At 47.1% G+C, this 24,118-nt stretch overlaps 1 protein-coding gene across 3 annotated transcripts in view; it reads left to right on the top strand.

The window, feature by feature from the left end:
• Positions 1–9,163: 9,163 nt before the first annotated feature.
• cpne5b (copine Vb) overlaps positions 9,164–24,118 on the top strand; it is a 273,515-nt gene continuing 258,560 nt past the window's right edge. For all 3 annotated transcript variants that reach the window (XM_056272953.1, XM_056272955.1, XM_056272954.1), the window contains exon 1: positions 9,164–9,273. In XM_056272953.1, coding sequence (XP_056128928.1) covers positions 9,164–9,273 — 110 coding nt within the window. The remainder of the gene's footprint in view (positions 9,274–24,118) is intronic.

The following is a 24,118-nucleotide window of genomic DNA, read 5'->3' as shown; positions in this document are numbered from 1 at the left end:
GTTTGTCTTGAAATTAACCAGACCGTTCATCTTTTGAGGAAAGTGTAATTTGCTGTATGTTGGTGTAAGTGGCACATCATACGCACATTTCAGTGTTCAAAACTAAATCCCATGAAACACTTTGCCTCCAACAGAGATAGCTTCACAGAGTACCCACCCTAATGGAGAATTCAAATGTTCCTCTGAATTAAGATTTTTAATTGAAAAAAAATCTTTTCCAAAGCTGTAATGAAATGAGCCAAGACTCTAATCTGTGATGTCTATGAGCTCGCTTTTGGCCCACTGTAGAATAGGGCTGTAATTAATTTGGAAGTTTGTTTAGATGTATAATTAGCGCCAACATGTGCAAATGCAGAAACCTACCCAGTTAAAGTGTGGACTGTAACTGCTAGTTCTACTCCATCTCATCAAAGTCGTAATTGAGGTGGGGATAAATGCTCCAGCATGTGAGAGGGAACTGGGCCATGCGGCGGGTGGTGCACCCATGGGGCCCGGACCCTGTGACAGCAATAGTTTGTTTGTTTGTTTGTTTGTTTGTTTGTTTGTTTGTTTGCAGATGCGCTTTTCTTTGTCTGCCTGTATGCTAGTCTCTGATTTCTAATCCACAACAAGGATTTTCTGTGCGGTTGGCCATCTCAGGGGGTCTGGCTCGAGACTAGACCGCTGAGCAGCAGAGCAGGATTACTCCCTGGGAGACAACACACGGCCCTTTGAACTGGGGTTTGAAGAAAACCTCAGGTCTCTCTGGTGGACTGGTGCTGTACCCACAAGGTCCCACAGCAAGCATCGAGGGACAAAAAGCACTGGTAACTATTGTGAAGCCAGTTTTTAGTTGCATATTTAAAATAGGCTACAGGGTGAGCCAAAACTACTGAATAGATATCCTGTTTGATAAGATACTATGGACAATTTCCTACATTTCAAAGTGATATACTGTATGGATAAACACTGCAAATGTCATTAACTTGATAGGATATTTTCATTTGAACTCTGTGTTTGACTATGTCTTATTTATTCTTAAAAAAAGAGAAGAAGAAGAAGAAGAAACAATTGAGCATCCCGGTAGCGTAGCGGTCTATTCCATTGCCTACCAACACGGGGATCGCCGGTTCGAATCCCCGTGTTACGTCTGGCTTGGCCAGGCATCCCTACAGGCACAATTGTCATTGTCTGCGGGTGGAAAGCCGGATGTGGGTATGTGTCATGGTCGCTGCACTAGGGCCCCTCTGATCGGTCGGGGCGCCTGTTTGGGTGGGGGGACTGGGGGGAATAGCGTGATCTTCCCATGCGCTACGTCCCCCTGGTGAAACTCCTCACTGTCGGGTGAAAAGAAGCTGCTGGTGACTCTACGTGTATTGGAGGAAACATGTGGTCGTCTGCAGCCCTCCCCGGATTGGCAGAGGGGGTGGAGCAGTGATCAGGATGGCTCGGAAAGAGTGGAATAATTGTCCGGATACAATTGAGAAGAAAAAAAAGGGGGGGGGGGATACTTACCGTAATGTTCATTTACTTACTTGACAAGGCTATTGTCCTTTTTTCACAAGTGCCTCTACAAACGAGATATTTTTGGTTAGTATGACGCAAGTGGCACTAAACACAATAATTAGTGATTGGATTCAGCAGGAAGCCAAGAGAAAAGGGTGCTGAGGGAAGAAAACTGACATTTGCATCCCCCATGGGGTTATTAATGTCACCAGAAGTGCAACATGTTGACCACCTCCTGGTCTGTTGTAACTGGATAAAAATAGCATTTATAAGAAAGAGTCACTTTTTTCCACCCTCTGATGTTATCCATTGATCAAGGCTTGTCTAATGACTCTTGATAAGATTTCATGACAAAATGTTTGTTTCTGAAGAACTGGCATCAGCAATGCTGGGCCAAGTCAATGTGTGAAAACACTTCTCCCAAAATGAATGAATTCTTTCGAACACTTTTGATTGTTTGAATGTAATAACTAATACAGATTTACCATTATTAATACTTACTCAGCAGCAGAAGTATATGGAGCGGCTTTGACACAAGTTTTGGTCACCCCAAAAGCATGTCAACAGGACGGACAACAGTCCATATAATGTGCCTACTGTAAATCATGCCAAAAACGACAAGAAAATAAAAATTTCTTGTATTTCCTCAACCTCCAAGGACATCCACCCATCCATCCATTCATCCATTATCTGAACCGCTTATCCTGCTCTCAGGGTCACAGGGATGCTGGAGCCTATCCCAGCAGTCATTGAGCGGCAGGCAGGGAGACACCCTGGACAGGCCTCCAGGCCATCACAGGACACTGTTTTGTATATTTGTTCAACCTCTAAGAAAATTGCCATAATGCCCATCCCCATGGGCACAAATCCTGGGGGATGTGTCCCCTCCAACTTCCGAAAAACATGAAGTTGCTCTCCCCCCAATAAATTATTTCTACATAAATTGTGTAATTGAAAATATTTTATTTTATAGAAGCCGACTCCGAGCGGCATGGTAGTGCAGTGGTTAACGCGGTCGCCTCACAGCAAGAAGGTTCAGGGTTTGAAACCCGGGGTAGACCAACCTTGAGGGTCGTCCCAGGTCGTCCTCTGTGTGGAGTTTGCATGTTCTCCCTGTATCTGCGTGGGTTTCCTCCGAGTGCTCCAGTTCCTTCCAAAGACATGTAGGTCAGGCGAATCAGCCGCATTAAATTGCCTTATAAGTGTGTGTGCGTGTGCGTGTGCGTGTGTGTGTGATGGCCTGGCGGCTTGTCCAGGGTGTCTCCCCACCTGCCGCCCAATGACTGCTGGGATAGGCTCCAGCATCACCGAGAGCAGGATAAGCAGTTCGGGTAATGGATGGATGGAGATGCCGACTCCGCTTTTGAAATAATTAACACATAAACACATCACTTTTTGAAAAGTTAGTTTATGTCCTCCCAATGTATCCTGCTCAGTGGTGTGAATTGTTGCAGATATTAAACTAAGTGGGAATTTGAGATATGAAGTTAATGGTTTATTTCATCCTGATACCTTTGTTTCCTGTTGGACTACATTTCCCAGATTCCACCTCTGTAGCACATCAGAGCTGCATCCCTCAGTGAGTGAGTCTAGTGGCTGTCATGACTGCCAGGACCACAGGCTAATCCTGTGACAGATGCCTTGTAAGCAGTTTTGTTTAACGATAAAGTCTACACATCAGCAGAATAAAATGTTTAAAAACGTAACCAGACTGTTTACCACCTCAAGTGAATTAACTTATCCCCAGCCAGATCCATATTTGAACTAGCTTTCTAGCTAATGTTACACTGATCATACCTTTAAAACTTCCAATAATAGCCCGGGTGTGTATTTGAACAGCGTAGCGCAATCGGCCCTTGTTAGAGACAGGCTATTACTTGAGACAGGTGTTTATATTGTAATTATATTAATTAAAACATTTGCAGACTCATTCTGGTTTCTGATGGTGAGTGTTTAAAGTGGATGTGAAGGAGCTACAACTTATATGGTAACAATAGCCTAGCTAACATAAACATTTACTTAGCTATTTAAATGTGTGCCAGCTCAAATTAGCTAGCTACTGTGAATTTATGCTAACATTGTAGCCTCCAGTAGCCCACATTAACACCCATTGCTCATTATGGCACACTATTTTAGTGTTATATCAGAGTTAAGTTAAAGTATATTAATTCCTTCCATAATTAACTTGCATCCTGTTTATGTACGTGTGTGTGTGTGTGTGTGTGTGTGTGTGTGTGTGTGTGTGTGTGTGTGTGTGTGTGTGTGTGTGTGTGTGTGTGTGTGTGTGTGTGTGTGTGTGTGTGTGTGTTCTTCTCCATGGATTGTCACCTTATCATGGTGGAGCAGTTTGGTGTGGTCTGAGATCATGAAAGCAATGCCGTCTGGAGCTATGCTCCTGGTAGGGCGGAAAGGTCAAGGGGGAGGTTCTTGACAAAGAGCAATCCAACCGAGACCTCAAAGGTGGAAGAAGTGGAGGATGATAGCTGACTTTACGGAAGCATTACAACGGCTGGGAAGGTGGATGAAGGCTGCAGCAGAAATGGGCCCCCAGTTGTCTTGGACTCCTTGCCACTGGATCCTGATCCAGATCTGTCGAGGACCGTGTGGTGGCTGTCTGTGCACCAGTCTCCCCATGTTAAACAAAGTCACGCACAGGTGCCCTCCCAAGAGTACAGTCATACTCAATTTGAGTGACCGCCGATGATGATGATGGTGTGTGTGTGTGTGTGTGTGTGTGTGTGTGTGTGTGTGTGTGTGTGTGTGTGTGTGTGCGTGTGTGTGCGTGTGTGTGTGAGAGCCAGATGAGGGTTTACCAAAACATGGCAGAGAGAACAAAAAAGGTGGACATCAGGACATCATTTTAGGCTCAAAACGCCACAGTGTAAGAGGAAGACACCTGTAATATTACAAATACTGGTTGATGAAGTCCTCATGGAAAATTAATGAAGGGCTAATACAAATGTTCAATAACTGTGCCATTAGACAACAACAGTGAAACAATCTGTGGAGGGCAGTAGCAGCAACACAGAGAGATAGACAGAGACAGGGAGTCTCTGGCAAGGTTTCACAGTTGTAGTCTTGAGAAAATTCCATGTCTGTGGTCCCCCCTAAGTTGTAATGAGATCTGCGTCCCAGCCAGTCCCATGGACATAACCAGCCAATTATCAATACGCTGCTCATGAAACACCCCTCAGTGGAGGTTGTTCTCTTGCTCAGGCTCCCTTTTCATGTTTCTGTTGAGAAAAATCCTTTCCCTCATCACAACAACCAAAAAGAGACATGCAGCTCCATTTACAGCTGACCTTCTACTCTACAATATCACTTAGATTAAGGAAATTGTTTGCACACAGTAAATCAGATTGCATGTTAGAGGAATCTCCTGTTGCGGGTGATCAACAAAGAATAAGTGCACCAATGACAACAAGCATAGATAAACCAACCAACCATAAAACCGTACTGGTTTTATGAGTTTGCGTGTTTGACATCGATATATTCAAACAGGTGGAGTTTGTATGAAAACCATGGTGACCGAAAGCCTAAAATGAGTTCTGCCCACTAGGTAGTGTTACCCTAACCCTAACCTGCCTTCACCTGTCAATAATCGCCCCCTGCTGGCACTGCACCTTCAGACACGCGTGTACTTTTCCCGCCTGAGCGACGCAAACCGTGACCCAACAGCTCGCTTAACATTCGCTTGACATTTTATGGAAACCCTACTGGACCGGCGGGGTATTACACGCTCTGGCGTGATACCGAGTTGGATGAGGAAACCAACACTTTTAGCAGCAAAAAAAACAAACAAAAAAAAACACCATGAGACAAAAGCATGTGTTGGGAATTACCAATTTGAAACTAAAATGGAGAAACAAAGGGGGCAAAAGCGATGATTAAAAGAGTAATGCAGGATGTACGGGGAATATCTAATCTGAACTAACTGTGCAGACGACTTGATTGTGATAACATGTTCTCACCGGAAGTCTGGCTGATAGTTTGTTTTTCTATATCTTTCAGTGTAGATCGGCTTGGTTTTCTTTCCAGGTGGTAGGGTTTAGTCTGCATAAGTTTTCATCCCAACCGTTTCCTGTGTCCTTTTCATGTATGAGGACACAAGAGAAAGAAACAGGCTGTACTGGTGACTATGGTAAAGCGCGTGTGGTAAGCAAGGAAACTCCTCCAAAGAGATTCTCCGGGCCTACGGTGGTAAAGTTGTACCCATTTCATTGTTTCAGCTGTAATACATTCACTTTCTCAGGTCTTTAAAGATTAAGAGGTGGGGGGGTTCGGGTAGCCTAGCGGTCTATTCCGTTACCTACCAACATGGGGTTCGAATCCCCCCGTGTTACCTCCGGCTTGGTCGGACGTCCCTACAGACACAATTGGCCGTGTCTGCGGGTGGGAAACCGGATATGGGTATGTGTCCTGATCGCTGCACTAGCGCCTCCTCTGGTCGGTCGGGGCGCCTGTTCAGGGGGAAGGGGGGAACTGGAGGGAATAGCGGGATCCTCCCACGCGCTACGCCCCCCTGGTGAAACTCCTCACTGTCAGGTGAAAAGAAGCGGCTGGCGACTCCACATGTATCGGAGGATACGTATGGTAGTCTGCAGCCCCTCCCGGATCGGGAGAGGGGGTGGAGCAGCGACCGGGACGGCTCGGAAGAGTGGGGTAACTGGCCGGATACAATTGGGGTGAAAAGGGGGGGGATTAAGAGGTGGAAACTGAATGGACATGTAAAGTATAAACTGTGATCTCTGTATGGCTGTCTATGGGTTTATGCCTTGTGTAAAGGACTCCGTGGGTCAATTGCCAAAAATAGCAGAGTCACAGCGGGGGTGAAGGTCTTGGCCCGCCCCTTCCTCCGTTTTCGTTCTCTAGCCCTGCTCATGCCAAACCCACTCATTGGCACATCTGCAACAACATGCTTCCCCACACCAACTAATGTCACCTTAAAAGACATGACTCACCCGCGGGAGGGGGTCGTGTGGGTGGGGGTTATGTGGTACTGCAGACGTGCATTTTCTGTACGTGTCTCATACCGGTGCTTCAGTGACGTCTAAGCACAAGGTGTGTATCTACATGTAAGTGCAAAACTGTGCACATCTGAAAGAATGATGGCGTGTTTGCGCTGTTTGCGCTGGTCATTTCTGTGGGCAGACGCGTATCATGTGCCCGTATAAACGGATCTTCAATATCCAGATGCCAGGTACTCAGGGAAGGGCTGTGTGTGCGCGTGTGTGTGCGCACGTGTGTTTCTTAGTGCACGAGAGAGAGGAGAAATAAGAACAGGAACTCCAGAGGTGATGTATTTTTTTTGCCATAATTAGCTAAGTAACTGACATATAAATGTGTTTTTTTTAAGTTGGTGAAAATAAATGTCTTTCCTGAGGCAACCGGATGCACAGTTAAATCCTTTCTTAGACCGTCCGCGGTGGCGTAGCGGTCTAAGCATCGGCTTGGTGTCGATGCAGTTGCCCACTGGGGACTGGGGTTCGCGCCCCGGTCTCGTCAGATCCGACTATGGCCGGACTCGGTGAAGCAGCAATCATTGGCAACGCTGTCTTCGGGAGGGGGGCGGAGTCGGCTTGTGTTCGTCATGTGAATGCGTGTCTGTGTGTGTCGGAAAAACAGTGGTTCGGCTTGGATTCGCCTTGTCACGAAAGTGGGGAGACGCTTTCCTTCGAGACTGCCGGCCGGAGAGATGCAGTTGGCGAACGCATGCAATACGAGGGTGGGTGTTTGAATTAAAATAGGGATCAATTGGCCACTAAATTGGGAGAAAAAAGGGAAAAATCAGAAATAAATTTATAAAAAAAAAAAAATCCTTTCTTAGAATCTTAAACAGCTGGTTCATTCTGAACGCTGGTTTAATGGTTGTGTGTTTGTGTGTGTGTGTGTGTGTGTGTATGTGTGTGTGTGTGTGTGTGTATGTGTGGCCTTGTGTTTGGACGAAGAGAATGAAGAATGACAAACAATGAGGGAGTGTTTAGAGGATTAAGTAGAGATTGCTTGCAGATAGAGTTGCAGTAGTTGGGTAAACTAACAACACCTCCTGGCAGCAAGTTTTTATCAGGTGACAGGGAGGTTTGTAAGGCAACTTTTAGCAGCATGCGATATTAATGATCGAAGGTGGCCATAAAATCCCCTTGCGCTCCGTATAGCCATACAGACTTCTTCATTGGTAAGTATAATATCTAACAGTCTTCTTCTTCATTTGGCTTGTTCCTTGTTTCTCAGGGGTCGCCACAGCGGATTGTATAGTTTCCATCAGTACCCTGTGAGCGCACAGCACCAATAGCAGCCGGTCCGGCACGGAGCCTCGACCAATCCGGTATGGTCTTGTCAGTCCACATGCTGATGAGGCAAAATGTTACGTCGGATGCCCTTCCTGACACAACCACTAACCCTATGGACGAGGGCACCGGTAAAGCGCTGGATGCCATCCCAGTATCTCATGGACTTGCGCCCATGCCTGTTGAACAAGCATGATATATCCATATCATATTATCAACTACAACATCTAACATATGGTTTCCTTTTCTCCTTTCCTGTGAGGCGCTGACGAATAGATTTCATGTGAGAGTCTGAATATATAGACCAGTTAATGCCTCTATTTCAAACATCAGTGCCGAATCCAAATCAACGTGAATTTCCCATCCTTCAGTTGGTAGTTATACAATTTAACATCTACAGTATGGTTGCTCTTTACGGAAGACCCTCAGCGGAGTGAGGCATTGAGTCTTCTCTCCTCGTTTTGAAGGGAGTCGCAGCGTGTACGGCGCAACACTGGGAGCTGTCCATGCCCACGGTGCTGAAACACCACCATCTGCATCTCTACTCTGCTCATTTCTCTGTCTGGACTCATCAGCCTCGGACGCATGAATGAAAACAAATGAATTGGCAACAGATTGTGTGCTTTGTCTTCATTGGAAGCCCCCCCCCAATAGGGGGGGAAACTAACCCATTCTAAGACAAAACAAACACAAATGTAACACAATGTTGTAACGTGAATATGGGCAACAAGCATTTCAGGAGAGGATGATACGGTGGATAACATCCCTAATGGGCACCTTTCTAGCAAAATCCCGGTTTTCCTTCTCGAAAGATCAACAAATGCTTAAAAGCAGGTGAGTGTGCAAAGGGATCCGGTCGGTGAACGATCCGCAGGGTTTTGCAGAGTGGCAGACAACAGGGGTGTACGGGCAGGACTGTCAACACTTGGGTGTAATGAGGCGTGGGAGGAGAATGGGTGGGTTTGACTGTATCTAGTCCTCTCCCTCTCCCCCTCTCTCTGTGTCTCTCCCTCTCCCCACAGTCCGCCGTGCGCTCCCATCACTGCGTCCAGCGGACCGACGGCTGTGGTACTACATTACGAGGAGCAGCACGGCTCGTCCACGTTGCAGCCTTCCCGGTGTGACAGTGGTTAGTCACAGTAAGTGGGTGCCCCTTTTTTTTTTACTACGCTATACGAGCTTGTCAAGAGTGCGTTTTTTTGTGTTTTTTTTTACGTGAACCGCTGATCACTGGCATTGAACCTACTCATCACCCCCACCCCCCACCCCTACCCACCCACTTCCCCACCCCTCCCCCAGATTTTGTGTAAAAAGTGGCCGGCTCACCCGCTCGGACCGGAGGCCGACGGGTCTCTGCCAGGCTGGGCGACCCGCGGTTCGGCCCCGAGCGGATGGAAGGCGAGGCGATGGACAAGCTGGAGGACATGGCGTCGGTGTACGACTTCGACCCCATCACGGGGAACATCCCCGCCACCAAAGTGGAAATCACCGTGTCGTGCAGGTGAGTCAAAGTGCGGAAACTTATCCATTTAAATTAAAAAAAAAAGACTCGCGAGAGGACGAATTGTTTTATTTCGGCACTTTTCTTTATTTTTTGTTTGGTCAAACTGAGACCGGATGGAAGAGGTAGAAACTGTGTCGGTGCAAGTACACGGGGACAGATGGGAGGATGGATGGTCTCTCATATCCGGTGCCTCGGCGTGAACACGCGCTGGAATCGCTCCCAGCTGTATCGCACCGATACGGGTGATTTCGTCAGGGCGTCTTTTTGCTTGTGGGAGCTCATCTCTTTTCTTTGGGTTTGGATTCCCTTTCCAGTCACAGTGAAGTTGGAGCCCAGGCGGATGCCACGTGTATAAAAGCCTGTGGTCTTTCGGCGTGGGGGTCTCCGTCAGCCTTGCGCTGGAGTTATTGGAAAATCCGCCTGTGCTGAAAAGTCGTTTCGGCGTGACGTATTGTAAGGCGAATGCAACGGAGAACGAAGACGAACTCACGAAATCTAGTTTGTGCGTGTCATAACGCAGGCATCGTCATTTGTTTTTTTTTTGTTTTTTTTGGGGGGGGTGGCTCCTCAATAAAAGCCTTCGAATAATATCATTCATGTTCTGTGTAGACCCAGTTAAACAATATGTAATGATCAGACGTCGTTGGTGACAGGCTGTTTCCTATAGTAGCCTGTATGTTGACTCATGTTCGCTGTGCGCCTCCAACCCCGCAGCACAGACAGCCTCCCCCCGCAGGCTGCGGAATGCAAGTTAAACATTGAAAAGGTTACATTAAATTCAGATAGAGCCTGTTTTGTTTTTTTTCTTCTTCTTTACTTCTGGCCTCAAGCCTAACCCCCTGCTTTAGAGTGTATCAACACAAACATCTTCCCTGAGTTTTGCGCAAGAATTTGTTAGGCAGGGGAAAAAAGTCTCTTTCGTTTTTTCGTGTTTTAAAGTCAAGGCTGAGCTTCCAACCTTTCCCTCGTTCTCTCAGATACATGTTACCCAATAGAACTTGCACATCAAACACGCGCACATACGCGCGCATGCGCACGTGCACGCTCTCTCTCTCTCTCTCTCACACACACACACACACACACACACACACACACACACACACACACACACAGAGACACACACACACACACACACACACACAGACAGAGCCCTCCTCCCTAGTCTTTGATGCTGCTGTAGGCTGGTGAGCCAACGAGGCAGAGAGAATCTGAGCTCTAACAAGCTGTATGTGCATTATTGATAGGGCCTCTCCTGACGTTCAGAGACGCTCTCCGCCACCTCCCTCTTAGCTCCCGTGTAAAAAGCGTGCTCTTGCTAGGATAGGAGATGTTTGGATTTACTGAATGGGCACACCCATTTGCTGCCACCCCCCCCCGTATCTGTGACCATTGGTGTGAAGCCAGTTTATAGACTTTGATATTTCAAAATGCAATTACACAGCATTCAGCTAAACGATGAATTGAATTTTAGGCACGCATCCACTGGGCCCCTGCAAAAACCCAGGTCACTTTAAGTCGAGTCAGTTTTATTTGTATAGCCCAACATCACAAATTATGGATTTGTCTCAAGCGGCTTTACTTAAGAACATGTGTATTACTCACCAGCATGTCCTAGTGTACCATCATGTGTTGGAAAAGAGGAAGGAAATGCATGGTTGTTATTTTTGGGGGGGCGTTGGCAGATTTTCATGAAACAAAAACAAAGAGGAAAAAGGAGGATGGAGATTTCATGAACGGAAGGGGAGGGAAAGGGGCTGTTGTGCTCTTTTGTTCCCATCTGCTTGGTTTTATGTGTGTGCTTGTGTGAGAGAGAGAGAGAGCAACCTGTAAGAGTGGTGTAAATTTATTGCATCTACAAAATTTCACAATGAATAAAAACCTAAATCTATAAATGATCTCTGGACAAGTAAGGTGGAATGCATCTCAGCATCCTCTAAAATACTCTTCGTAGTGGAAGATAATGACATAATGGTTTTGACAATCACATCTTCTGTTTTTTGCCTCTACTCCATCGGCAAAGGGCAAAACAACATGTTGTTCATAGAATAGCCACAAAACAGGACAGCATACTGTGTCAGGCCCAAGATTTTTCTTCTTACTTGTACTTCTGTCCAGATTCAAGCTGACAGCATCTCCACAGATGTGTCTGGAATGCCCCTTACTGCAGCCTTAAAGGCTACCAACACACTTCATATGCACTAATGGCTGATCTCTGAAGCTGCAGAAGTTGTTATTTTAAATTTTAGAAATATTGTATATTTCTGAGAATTTCAGTCATGTCACAGCAGATGTTTCAAGATATCTGCCAGACACACTAAACGAGTGGAAGAAATCCCTTGTTATCTTCAAGCTCGCTCTTTCTAAATCCCAGTGTTTTGTGAGTGAGACTGCTATAGTAAATGGAGTCCAGTCCCTGCTGTCTCCTGCAGTATGTCCCTATTGTCATGCACATGTGCTCTACAAAACCTCTTACGATGATAGCAATTCTTTCTGAGCTAATACCCACTATCACGAGGAATATACACCCTCTTGCTGACAACCTATGGTTAATGCAACCAATGACATCTGCAGAGGAGCAGGTGGACGTTGGATAAAGCTCCGAGTAGAAGAGAGTCATCCAAAGAAGGCTTACAGAAAAGAAGACATAGCATGGTTTGGAGCCGGGGTTTGCAAACGTTTAGAAGGTGTTTTTATGCTGTCAAGGACCTGCAAAATGAGCTTCAATCAAGACTTTTTGGGCAGTCTAAATAAAGAAATTCCTGAAGAATGTTTTTTTTTTCAATTGGAAATAATCCCGTTTTCATCATACACAACACAACCACACATCTGTCTTACACTGGATCTATCCCCCCCCCCCCCGCTGTTTGCAAACTTAAAACTATTTTCAGGAGTGTAATGGTTCAGGTTCCCTGAGGCTTATTGTGATTAGTAAATATCACAAGCTATTGCTACTTACTGATAATGATTGAAATGTAGCAACTGACGCACAGCTGCCTCACCCATATTTCCGCATTCAGAAACAGAAGCTGAACGGACTGGGCTGTTTTGGTGTTGTTTGATGCCCTGCCACCTAAAAGATTTGGCTGGCGCTCATACTATTCCCCGGAAAACTTTGCAGCAAAAGGGAAGAAATGCTCTCTAAGATGTTTGAAAGTGGCAAAGATTTGTTGCTTATCTCAGTTACCTTTCTATTTGAACTTGCTTGTCTGGCTTTGTTTGATTTTATTTATATTTTGTTGTTATTCACATCCCTGAACGACCTAAGAAGGAGAAATATTGGAATTATATCTTTGAAATGTGTTCGCTACATTTCAATTTCATGTCTTTATCCAGAGCCTCTGGCAAATCAAAGAGATGAAAACATCTTGAAAATTGTCAGTGATGGGCTTAAATTGAATAAATAGAATAACTGTGCCCTAGTTTGACAGTTCAGCGGTAGGAAAAAAGTAGCGTGGAGCCAAAAGCCAAAGCGAGATTGTCTTTAGACAAGAGTTAAAAGGAGAAGACTGCTTCAAGGGAGAAGGAGGTGTGGAAAGATGAGTAGTGGTGTAAATCCTATTGCTATACGTAAACCCACAGTCTTTTGGCCATTTCATCAGTTCAACTCACAGGTAAGGCCATGCTAGTCTTTCTTAATCCCTTATCCCAGTTTGAACTCAACATGTGATTCACGGCCACCTATCAGGACTTCCAGGTGTGAGAGTCACCTCTTCCCGGTGACGGCATCAGACCATAACACCGGATAACGACTGTAAGGTGTTTCTATGATGAAAGGAGGGCAATTAGCGGATAAGCACCAGACGTGACCTATCCTCAGGTATGGAGAGCAGACGAGAGGGGTACTTTTGATGATGGATAGCTTGGATTCAAAGGCCTCTCCCCGATATGATTATAGAAGGACAGTACACTCTGTTTTACGACCTATGCAACATGTGACCAAAAATGTCCTTCAGTAAATTAATTTCTGATTTAGATGTTCTTTTCCTTGGGACTCTTCACACTTATCTAGAGAGATGTACACTACCGTTCAAAAGTTTGGGATCACCCAAATAATTTTGTGTTTTCCATGAAAAGTCACACTTATTCACCACCATATGTTGTGAAATGAATAGAAAATAGAGTCAAGACATTGACAAGGTTAGAAATAATGATTTGTATTTGAAATAAGATTTTTTTTTACATCAAACTTTGCTTTCGTCAAAGAATCCTCCATTTGCAGCAATTACAGCATTGCAGACCTTTGGCATTCTAGCTGTTAATTTGTTGAGGTAATCTGGAGAAATTGCACCCCACGCTTCCAGAAGCAGCTCCCACAAGTTGGATTGGTTGGATGGGCACTTCTTGCGTACCACATGGTCAAGCTGCTCCCACAACAGCTCAATGGGGTTCAGATCTGGTGACTGCGCTGGCCACTCCATTACCGATAGAATACCAGCTGCCTGCTTCTGCTCTAAATAGTTCTTGCACAATTTGGAGGTGTGTTTAGGGTCATTGTCCTGTTGTAGGATGAAATTGGCTCCAATCAAGCGCTGTCCACTGGGTATGGCATGGCGTTGCAAAATGGAGTGATAGCCTTCCTTATTCAGAATCCCTTTTACCCTGTACAAATCTCCCACCTTACCAGCACCAAAGCAACCCCAGACCATCACATTACCTCCACCATGCTTAACAGATGGTGTCAGGCATTCTTCCAGCATCTTTTCATTTGTTCTGCGTCTCACAAACGTTCTTCTTTGTGATCCAAACACCTCAAACTTGGATTCATCCGTCCACAACACTTTTTTCCAGTCTTCCTCTGTCCAATGTCTGTGTTCTTTTGCCCATCTTAATCTTTTTCTTTTATTGGTCAGTCTCAGATATGGCTTTTTCTTTGCCACTCTGCCCTGAAGCCCAGAATCCCGCAGCCGCCTCTTCACTGTAGATGTTGACACTGGTGTTTTGCGGGTACTATTTAATGAAGATGCCAGTTGGGGACCTGTGAGGCGTCTGTTTCTCAAACTAGAGACTCTAATGTACTTATCTTCTTGCTCAGTTGTGCAACGCGGCCTCCCACTTCTTTTTCTACTCTGGTTAGAGCCTGTTTGTGCTGTCCTCTGAAGGGAGTAGTACACACCGGTGTAGGAAATCTTCAATTTCTTAGCAATTTCTCGCATGGAATAGCCTTCATTTCTAAGAACAAGAATAGACTGTCGAGTTTCAGATGAAAGTTCTCTTTTTCTGGCCATTTTGAGCGTTTAATTGACCCCACAAATGTGATGCTCCAGAAACTCAATCTGCTCAAAGGAAGGTCAGTTTTGTAGCTTCTGTAACGAGCTAAACTGTTTTCAGATGTGTGAACATGATTGCACAAGGGTTTTCTAATCATCAATTAGCCTTCTGAGCCAATGAGCAAACACATTGTACCATTAGAACACTGGAGTGATAGTTGCTTGAAATGGGCCTCTATACACCTATGTAGATATTGCACCAAAAACCAGACATTTGCAGCTAGAATAGTCATTTACCACATTAGCAATGTATAGAGTGTATTTCTTTAAAGTTAAGACTAGTTTAAAGTTATCTTCATTGAAAAGTACAGTGCTTTTCCTTCAAAAATATGGACATTTCAATGTGATCCCAAACTTTTGAACGGTAGTGTAGCTGTCTCTTGGTTTTTAACGTCAAAAGATTTGCCCATAAACGTGTATGTTTCAACTGTATTTCTAGCCAGGAAGCACATAACCAAAAAAAAAAAAAAAAAAAAAAAAAAAAAAGCTCATCAGTTGTTATATTGCTATTGTACTTTGGGAATCAGAACTTTTGACTTATGATTGTCCCAGAGGTTAGATTAGAATAAAGGGGTTACCAAGCTTTCAATGAGATAGCCCCTAGCCACAGGCACAGCTTTCCTGCCACAGATGTTTCCATTTTTCCAAACAGAGGCCAAAAGCTCATTAATTAATGTGCTAAAAAATTCATATTAAATGGATGCTAAAAGTTGAATGCATTTCAAAAATGTTATTTCAGCATCTGGGTGTTGTGGCGGGCTATTCCATTGCCTACCAACATGGGGATTGCCAGCTCGAATCCCTGCGTTACCTCCGGCTTGGTTGGGCATCGCTACAGACACAACTGGCCATGTCTGCGGGTGGGAAGCCAGATGTGGGTATGTGTCCTGGTAGCTGCACTAGCGCTTCCTCTGGTCGATCAGGGTGCCTGTTTGGGGGGGGGGGGCAGCGTGAGCCTCCCACATGCTACGTCCCCCTGGTGAAACTCCTCACTGTCGGGTGAAAAGAAGTGGCTGGCGACTCCACCTGTATCGGAGGAGACATGTGGTAGTCTGCAGCCCTCCTCGGATCGGCAGAGGGGGTGGAGCAGCGACCGGGATGGCTCAGTAGAGTGGGGTAATTGGCCAAGTACAACTGGAGAGAAAAAAAGGGGGAAAAATCCAAAAGAAAAAGAAAGAAAGAATGTTATTTCAGTGCAACTACCAGCCATCTAACAACTGTTCTAGGGTATGTGTACATCTTTTAGGGGGTATGTCACTGGGGGTACATTACAGCTGATGGCAACTCGGGGTCAGATAGGGTGAGTAATGAATTCCCATGAGCACCGGGTCAAAGTTCAAATAGATTTACTGCAGAACAGGAAAAAACAATTAAACTACGGTTGGCTAGTTCCTTTCTTGAGATTGAGTGACAGCTAGTCTTTGGGCCTTGAAGAGGTTGAGATAAATGTGGCACCCTCCAGAGTTCACCGTAATTGGTGGCTTGTGGTATTAATGGTAACAATAATGATCAGAAAATCTCTTCTGGGTTTAATTCTACTCTGTTAGCCCCTACATGCAGCTCAGTAATAATAAGGGTGTGGGAGATTCTGGACACTTTTTTTTTTAACAGTTCTTGGGCATTGCACTTACAGGATCGGTTTGATCAAAACCCCAAGCCAAAGACGCGGATGGCATGAATTAACATACAGATTTATGCTTTTGGAGCCACTATCTGATCTAACAATCTGGTTTCTTCGTGAATCTGGGACAAATATAAAAGCGTCTAACACAGTGAAGAGAAACCCAGGGGAGATGTTCAGCTGCACCGCCTATCATCTGCCTTATTTTCTGTACTCTAATACATCGCATCTCTCTAGGTTACGGTGTGGATGCACTGCACCGCAAGCAATTATAGAAGCTACTTTAAAGCATGAAGCGCACACAGAAGTGCATGAAATATGAGCTCATTTTGGATTTCTGCAAGCCCAGAAATAATTAGCTTGTATCCAAAAGAATCAAGTATCCTATAATATGTACCTGCAGTTGTGTGCATGTTTGCTGACACCCCCCCATCTTTCAGTCTCTCTCTCTCTCTCTCTCTCTCTCTCTCTCTCTCTCTCTCTCTCTCTCTCTCTCTCTCTCTCTCTCTCTCTCTCTCTCTCTCTCTCTCTCTCTCTCTCTCTCTCTCTCTCTCTCTCTCTCTCTCTCTCTCTCTCTCTCTCTCTCTCTCTCTCTCTCTCTCTCTCTCTCTCTCTCTCTCTCTCTCTCTCTCTCTCTCTCTCTCTCTCTCTCTCTCTCTCTCTCTCTCTCTCTCTCCCCTTTCCTGCTGGTGGAGCCGCAGGGAGTAAAACTCTTAACCCCTGATGCAGCTCCTTGGCATGATCCTCCTAGCCATCTTATGCCTTTAATCTAGCCCTAAGAAGACAGAAGCATAACATACAAATTAGACGCTCAGGATTTTTTATGCATACATGTGTGTGGGTATGTGTTTTAGTGTCATCAAGAAACAGAGAGCAAGTGAAGTCTGCTCTATCTCCTGGATGGCAAGATCTGTCCATAACTTTTCCATTCCCTCTCTTCTGCCTTTCTTGTTGACTGTCAGATAGTAATCTTTTTTTTTTTTAGGAAGAATCTGTTTTGGCCTATCTTTTCTTTTAGCCTGCTTGCACTATTATATCGTGTGGATAGGCTGATAGATAGCTCTCTGATTGCTTGAATAATGCCTCACTGAGATAGTTAATTCACATAAGTCAAAATATTATATGAAACTAGGGGGCAGTGCAGGTTGACAGCCGTAGATCTAGAGGGACTATGCATTGGAATGCTAGATGTTGCAGGTATTTCTGACAAATACAGAATTGGTAAGATATGAAGGAGAGGCTGCCTGTACATACATCAATGTGTACCTACGCTCGGAGAATTTTCTTCGCTGTACAAATGTGCTTCTGATTGGATGACAATTTGTTTGTCAGGGGAAATCATATGATCATTGTTGTGGTCAACCAAGCAGTGATAGTTTATCTTCCAGCATGGATGTGGTTGGATAACACCTTTGGTGAAACCCATAACAGAAAACATCATCATTAATATCCCTGCACCATTTATTTTATTTTACTGTTCCATGCCTGCCTGTGCACTTCCTCAGAATAAGATTCAGTTTATTTCACTAAGTTCATTTGCACACACAAAAAAATATTTGGTGTGATTCTCACATTAAATGCCTAGGATGTAACATGAAATTATAAAATAGAGTGTCTAAGCTGAATTGGACAGGCCTGAAGGACCTCAGGAAATGATAGAAATCATCAACTGCAGAAGGCAAAACTAAAAAAAGGCAAAACAATTTCACAAATGGTAAAATCTGCACTAAGTACACCTCTACTGTACTATGTTCACAAACTTTGAGCTTTGCACAAAAGAGAAACTTATTGACCAGATCTGTATTTATCCCTGGTAATATGTAGGAGGCATTGACTTCTGTAATAAATTAGACATCTTAATACTAACTATTCAGACTTTTATAACAACATGTTTGGTCAAGTTGTATGTAAATACTTGTTTGAGGTGAATGCAATTAGGTTTTGATTGCACATTAATGGGGTTTGATGTCAATTAATATCCCTGATGGTGCTGAATGGCTATGAAATGACTGGGGGCTTTTTTTTGCCACAAAAATGTCCCCCAAACTGTAGAAACCATCCATCCATCCATTATCTTAACCACTTATCCTGCTCTCAGGGACGCGGAGATGCTGGAGCATATTCCAGCAGTCATTGGGTGGCAGGCAGCGAGACACCCTGGACAGGCCACCAGGCCATCACAGGGCCACAGTCAGTTTCAGAAATACTCTAGAAATCAATTCGACAATAAAAGGTTCCATTGCTGAGGTTTTTTGTGATGATAAAGAGGAAAATTTGGATATTGTTTTCCCTAAACTTTGTATTCCAACTGTTAAAATCACTTAGAATGTATTGTAGAAAAATTCTATTGTACTATCATATTTCTACTGCCAAAGTGCTGCACAACATCACAGGGATGCTGGCAATACCCATCAGTCTTAGCTCACCTCCTCACCCCATAATTATCCTGAACTCTGACAGGTGCTGGGTGCAGGTGCTGTTATCAGCGCTCTCATCTGTTGCTGAGAATTAGCTGCCTTGTTCTGCTAGCTATATGTATACTCCATCCAATACATTCCTCTATACATCTGTCTAGTTAGCAACATAGAGCCCTTAAACTTGGGCAGAAGGGTCTTCTTGAAAAGAATAAAGCTCTTGTTAGGGTGCCATAGATATTGACAGCACATGTGTGATGCTAGAAAGAAGTCTTACACCCTCGAGGAGTGTTAATGATGGTTCAGTGTTAGTTTGGCTTTTTGTGGCTGAGAGACTGTGATCCCTGCTAGCTGGCCGTCTTACTGGCTGGCAAGATATAGAAGTCATGGAAAGCCAAAGTCAGAAGTTGTTGTTGAAGGACTTGGGAAGTGTAGTAACCCCCAAGCCCCCCCTCATCTTTCTCATATAGCTGGCCAGACTGTTGCCAATAGGCTAGTAAGAGGGCTGAAGTGAATTTAAATGACTGGTTTTGGGATGGGCCATGGTCCCTCTGGGTTTTTAAATGTAACATATGCCAGACATAACAAAACGGTATAAGTGGGTCTTTTTCATGTTTTCACAATGTAAATAGAGATGTTGCTGAACAGTGTTGAAACAATTATGACAAACATTGGAAAAAAAACTTTTGGAGAAAAAAAAAAGGATTTGGATGAATCTTCCATCAAGCAGACAGATTTGTGATTCTTTTGAGTTAAAACCCAGGGGGGCGTCCGGCTAGCGTGGTAGTCTATTCCGTTGCCTCCCAACATGGGGATCGCCGGGTTGAATCTCCGTGTTACCTGCGGCTTGGATGGGCGTCCCGACAGACACAATTGGACGTGTCTGCAAGTGGGAAGCCGGATGTGGGTATGTGTCCTGGTTGCTGCACTAGCGCCTCCTCTGGTCGGTTAGGGCACCTGTTCTGGGGGAGGGGGAACTGGGGGGCGGGGGGGAATAGCGTGATCCTCCCAAACGCTACGTCCCCCTGGCGAAACTCCTCACTGTCAGGTGAAAAGAAGCGGCTGGCAACTCCACATGTATTGGAGGAAGCATGTGGTAGTCTGCAGCCCTCCCCGGCTCGGCAGAGGGGGTGGAGCAGCCACCGTGACGGCTCAGAAGAGTGGGGTAATTGGCCGGATACAGCTGGGGTGAAAAAGGAGGGGGATCAGTATAAAGTCCCGTTTGTGTCTGTTGAGCTATACACTGATGAGATGAACCAATTCCAAGTTTAAGACATCAAATTGGATCTGCCTGTACTTAGCCCTGCATCAAGCTCCTGATTGTCAGGAATAGCGGGAATAAAGGATTTCTTTGCCTCAGTCACTCAAATGGCCTATAAAAATGATCGTATGTCCAAATTTGTCAACTCACTCAGATTTGCTCAGTGTGGATCTTCAAGTTACTGCATCAGACAAGATATGCTACGGTCCATTCAACGTCCAAGGTCGTAATTTTCCAGTTGAAATTTCCAATTTCTGACCTCCAAGCGTTCCAGGTGCAAAGAAAGGAATAGAATATATATTTAAAGAAAATAAATGAAAACTATATATATATATATATATATATATATATATATATATAGTGGCAGGATGAGGAAAAACACAGCGGACGAAGGCGAGTTTGATGTTTATTCCTCAACTCCGAAAACCAACTGCAGCAGGAACAACCCCGCACCGGCGAGCCCGGGAACCTAAACCACGCCCCAGCTCACAGTCCTGCTGGGTGAGAGGCATAGCCCCTAGTGTCCGCCACACAGCCCCCCCCCCCCCCGAACACCCAGAAGGGACTCCTGGAAAGAAAATTAGTGTCTCACTGGAGGCTTAAGCAGCCTGCCATAACGGCTGCGCCGTCCCTCAGTCGAAACAGTAGGTGAAACACAGTCCAAAGCCGGCTGAGAAGCAGAATGCTGAACCCGTGAAGACACTGGAAGGAGGACGACCCCGACGGGGAACCTGGGCCGGAAACACAACTTCGCCTGCCACCCTGTGCGCCGGTTTAAGCCTATCAAGCGTGACACGCTCCCTACGCCCACCCATATCCAGCACAAAACCCTTAGGACCCGTCTCAAGAACCCGAAATGGGCCATCGTATGGGGGTTGGAGGGGCGAGCGGTGAGCATCATGCCGTACAAAAACAAAACGAGCCGACATGAGCTCCGCAGGCACGAACGACCGTGGAAAACAGTGGTGAACGGGGCCTGGAACCCGAGTGCTGTTGGACAAAAAAGTATAAACGACCGGACGGGGTCGAGGAGCGGAACTCCCAGGCAAAAATTCCCCAGGGACGCGGAGCGGCTGACCGAGCACCAGCTCAGCGGGCGAAGCGTCGAGGTCCTCCTTAGGAGCCGAACGCAACCCGAGCATAACCCAAGGTAAACGATCCACCCAGTTACCATCCGAGAGCGCAGCACGCAGCGCTGCCTTGAGCGACCGGTGAAAACGTTCACACAAGCCGTTAGCCTGAGGGTGGTACGCGGTAGTGCGGTGTACCTGCACACCCAAGGATCGCGCAAGTGCCGACCAGAGCTCTGACACGAACTGGGGGCCCCTGTCTGAGGTGATATCTGACGGAGTGCCGAAACTGGCGACCCAGGAGGACAGAAAAGCGCGTGCGACATCCGAGGATGTTGTGGAGGACAGAGGGACAGCCTCTGGCCACCTGGTGGTCCGATCTACCATTGTGAGCAGGTGCGTAAAACCCTGTGAAGAAGGTAGAGGGCCCAACAGGTCCACATGCACGTGGTCGAAACGTCTGGCCGGGATCGGAAACGGTTCGAGGGGCGATTTGGTGTGCTGGTGGACCTTAGCGCGCTGGCACGCTACACATGCAGCTGCCCACCCCTTGACGTCCTTGCGGAGGCCAGGCCAAACGAACTTGGAACCGACCAACTTCACCGACGCCCGAACTCCAGGGTGCGAGAGGGAGTGAATCGAATCGAAAACTCGACGGCGCCAAGACCACTGGAACAACGGGGCGGGGACGGCCGGTGGAGACATCGCAGAGGAGGGCAGGACTGCCTTCCTGCATCACAGCGTCCTCTAGCTTGAGGCCGGTACGCGTTGACCTAAGGGCAACGATGTCCGGGTCGCTGGGCTGGTCGGCAGCCATAGCGGAGAAATCCACACCGAGGTGCACAGGACACACAAGCACACGCGGACAGACAATCAGCAACAGGGTTGGACTTCCCGGCCACATGCTGAATGTCCGTTGTGAACTCGGAGATTGCCGCTAGGTGGCGCTGCTGACGAGCAGACCACGGCTCAGTCACCTTGGACATGGCGAAAGTCAGCGGTTTATGATCCACATAAGCCGTGAATGGGCGACCCTCCAGCAGGAAGCGGAAATGCCGGGTTGCAAGGTGCAGTGCCAGCAACTCCCGGTCAAAAACGCTGTACTTGCGCTCGCTATCTCGCAGTTTGCGGCTAAAAAATGCGAGTGGCTGCCACGCATTCGCCACACGCTGTTCAACCACAGCCCCCACGGCTATGTCGGACGCATCGGTTGTTAAAGCTATGGACGCCGTGGGTGTGGGATGGGCGAGGAGGGCAGCGTTAGCCAGGGCGCACTTAGCTCCGTCAAAGGCCTGGACCCGTTCGGGAGTCCAGTCGACAGGGTCGTTAGCCTTCTTAAGCCGCAGGGCTTCGTAAAGTGGCTGAAGGAGGTGGGCAGCGCGAGGGAGGAAACGGTTATAGAAATTCACCATGCCTAAGAATTCCTGTAATGCCTTAACAGAGACTGGGCAGGGAAATTCCGCCACCGCTTGCACCTTAGAAGGCAACGGGACCGCGCCTTGCGGCGAAATGCGGTGACCCAAGAAGTCAATCACCGGCAGTCCAAACTGACACTTGGCCGGGTTGACTATCAGGCCGTGTTCGTCCAGACGACGGAAAACCTGTTTCAGGTGCACCAGGTGCTCTTCAGCTGACGGACTGGCCACTAATATGTCGTCGAGATAAACGAACACGAAAGCAAGGTCACGCAACACCGAGTCCATCAGCCTCTGAAAGGTTTGCGCTGCCCCCTTCAAGCCAAAAGGCATGCGCATGAACTCAAAATGCCCAAATGGGGTGATCACTGCGGTCTTGGGCACGTCCTCTGCGCGCACGGGAACCTGATGATAGCCGCGCACCAGGTCCACCTTAGAGAAAATAGTGGTACCTGCCAGGCGTATGGAAAAGTCCTGTATGTGTGGGATGGGATAGCGGTCATTGGCGGTGACGTTGTTCAGGCGGCGAAAGTCGCCGCAAGGCCGCCACGCCCCATCCGCCTTGGGCACCATGTGAAGCGGCGAGGCCCACGGGCTGTTGGAACGCCTCACTATACCCAGACGCTCCATGATGGCGAACTCCTCCTTAGCTATAGCCAATTTTACCCCGTCGAGGCGCCGCGCGCGCGCGCAAAAACTGGCGGTCCCAGACTGGGAATGAAATGTTCTACCCCGTGTTTAGTAACCGCGGTGGAAAAGGCAGGCGTAGTCACCGATGGAAAATCCGCCAGCAAACGCTGAAAAACATCCCCTAATGCTAAAAAGTTAGCGTGTGTTAACGGCCCGGCTCCCCCTGTCTCGCACGGAACAGTGGACAAAGACACAGCATCAATTAAACGGCGGTTTACAACATCAACCAGCAGACCATTAGCACACAGAAAATCCGCGCCGATAATAGGAACAGTAATGGCGGCGACTACAAAGTCCCACTCAAAATGGCGCCCGTGGAAGCAAACAGTCACCAACCTTGTGCCAAACGTCGCAATGGACGAACCGTTAGCTGCACTTAAATGTGGGCCGCCGCCCTCGGCCGACCTGTCTGTCTTAGCAGGAGGGAGTAGGCTCTTTTGCGAGCCTGAGTCCACCAGAAACCGTCTTCCTGACATCGTGTCCTTAATGAAGAGCAGCTCACTACGTCCGCCAGCGCCCACAGCTGCTACTGAGCGCTGGCCCTGGAGTTTCCCGCCGTCTCAAACGTGCACGGAGGGACGCAGCGCCTCGCCTTGCCGCCGAACCGCTGGTGGAAGAAACAGAGGCCTCTCCCGCGCCGTCTCCGGGCAGTCACTTCAGCCACCACTGCCGGGTCCGCGTCATCCGACGTCGGCTGCAGAGGCCCCGATGCCACACTCTGCACAGAGAGCCGTCTGGTAGCCAGCAGGACCCGATCGGCCTCCTCAGCCAAACCTCGGCAGTCACCAGCGGCCAGACACGGGGAGTTAGCCAAAGCCGCGCGCACAGGAGACGGGAGCTGGCGAAGGAAAACGTGCGGGAAAAGGAACCCACCTTCGTCTGAGCCTAGCAGCGACAGCATATTGTCCATGAGATCCACAGCCGTCCCGTCGCCCAAACCGGATAGGGAAAGGATTCTATCTGCCCTCTCCGCGGCAGATAGGCTGTACCTCCGGAGCAGAAGATGTTTGAGGGCGACGTATTTATCGTGTTGCGGAGGGGCGCGCAACAGCTGCATGGCCCGGCGTGTGGACTGCTGGTCCAGCGCAGCGACGATCAAATAGT

The sequence above is a fragment of the Lampris incognitus genome, chromosome 2, assembly GCF_029633865.1.
Source record: "Lampris incognitus isolate fLamInc1 chromosome 2, fLamInc1.hap2, whole genome shotgun sequence".
Taxonomy (NCBI): Eukaryota; Metazoa; Chordata; class Actinopteri; order Lampriformes; family Lampridae; genus Lampris; species Lampris incognitus.
This window is presented reverse-complemented; position numbering and strand designations above follow the sequence as displayed.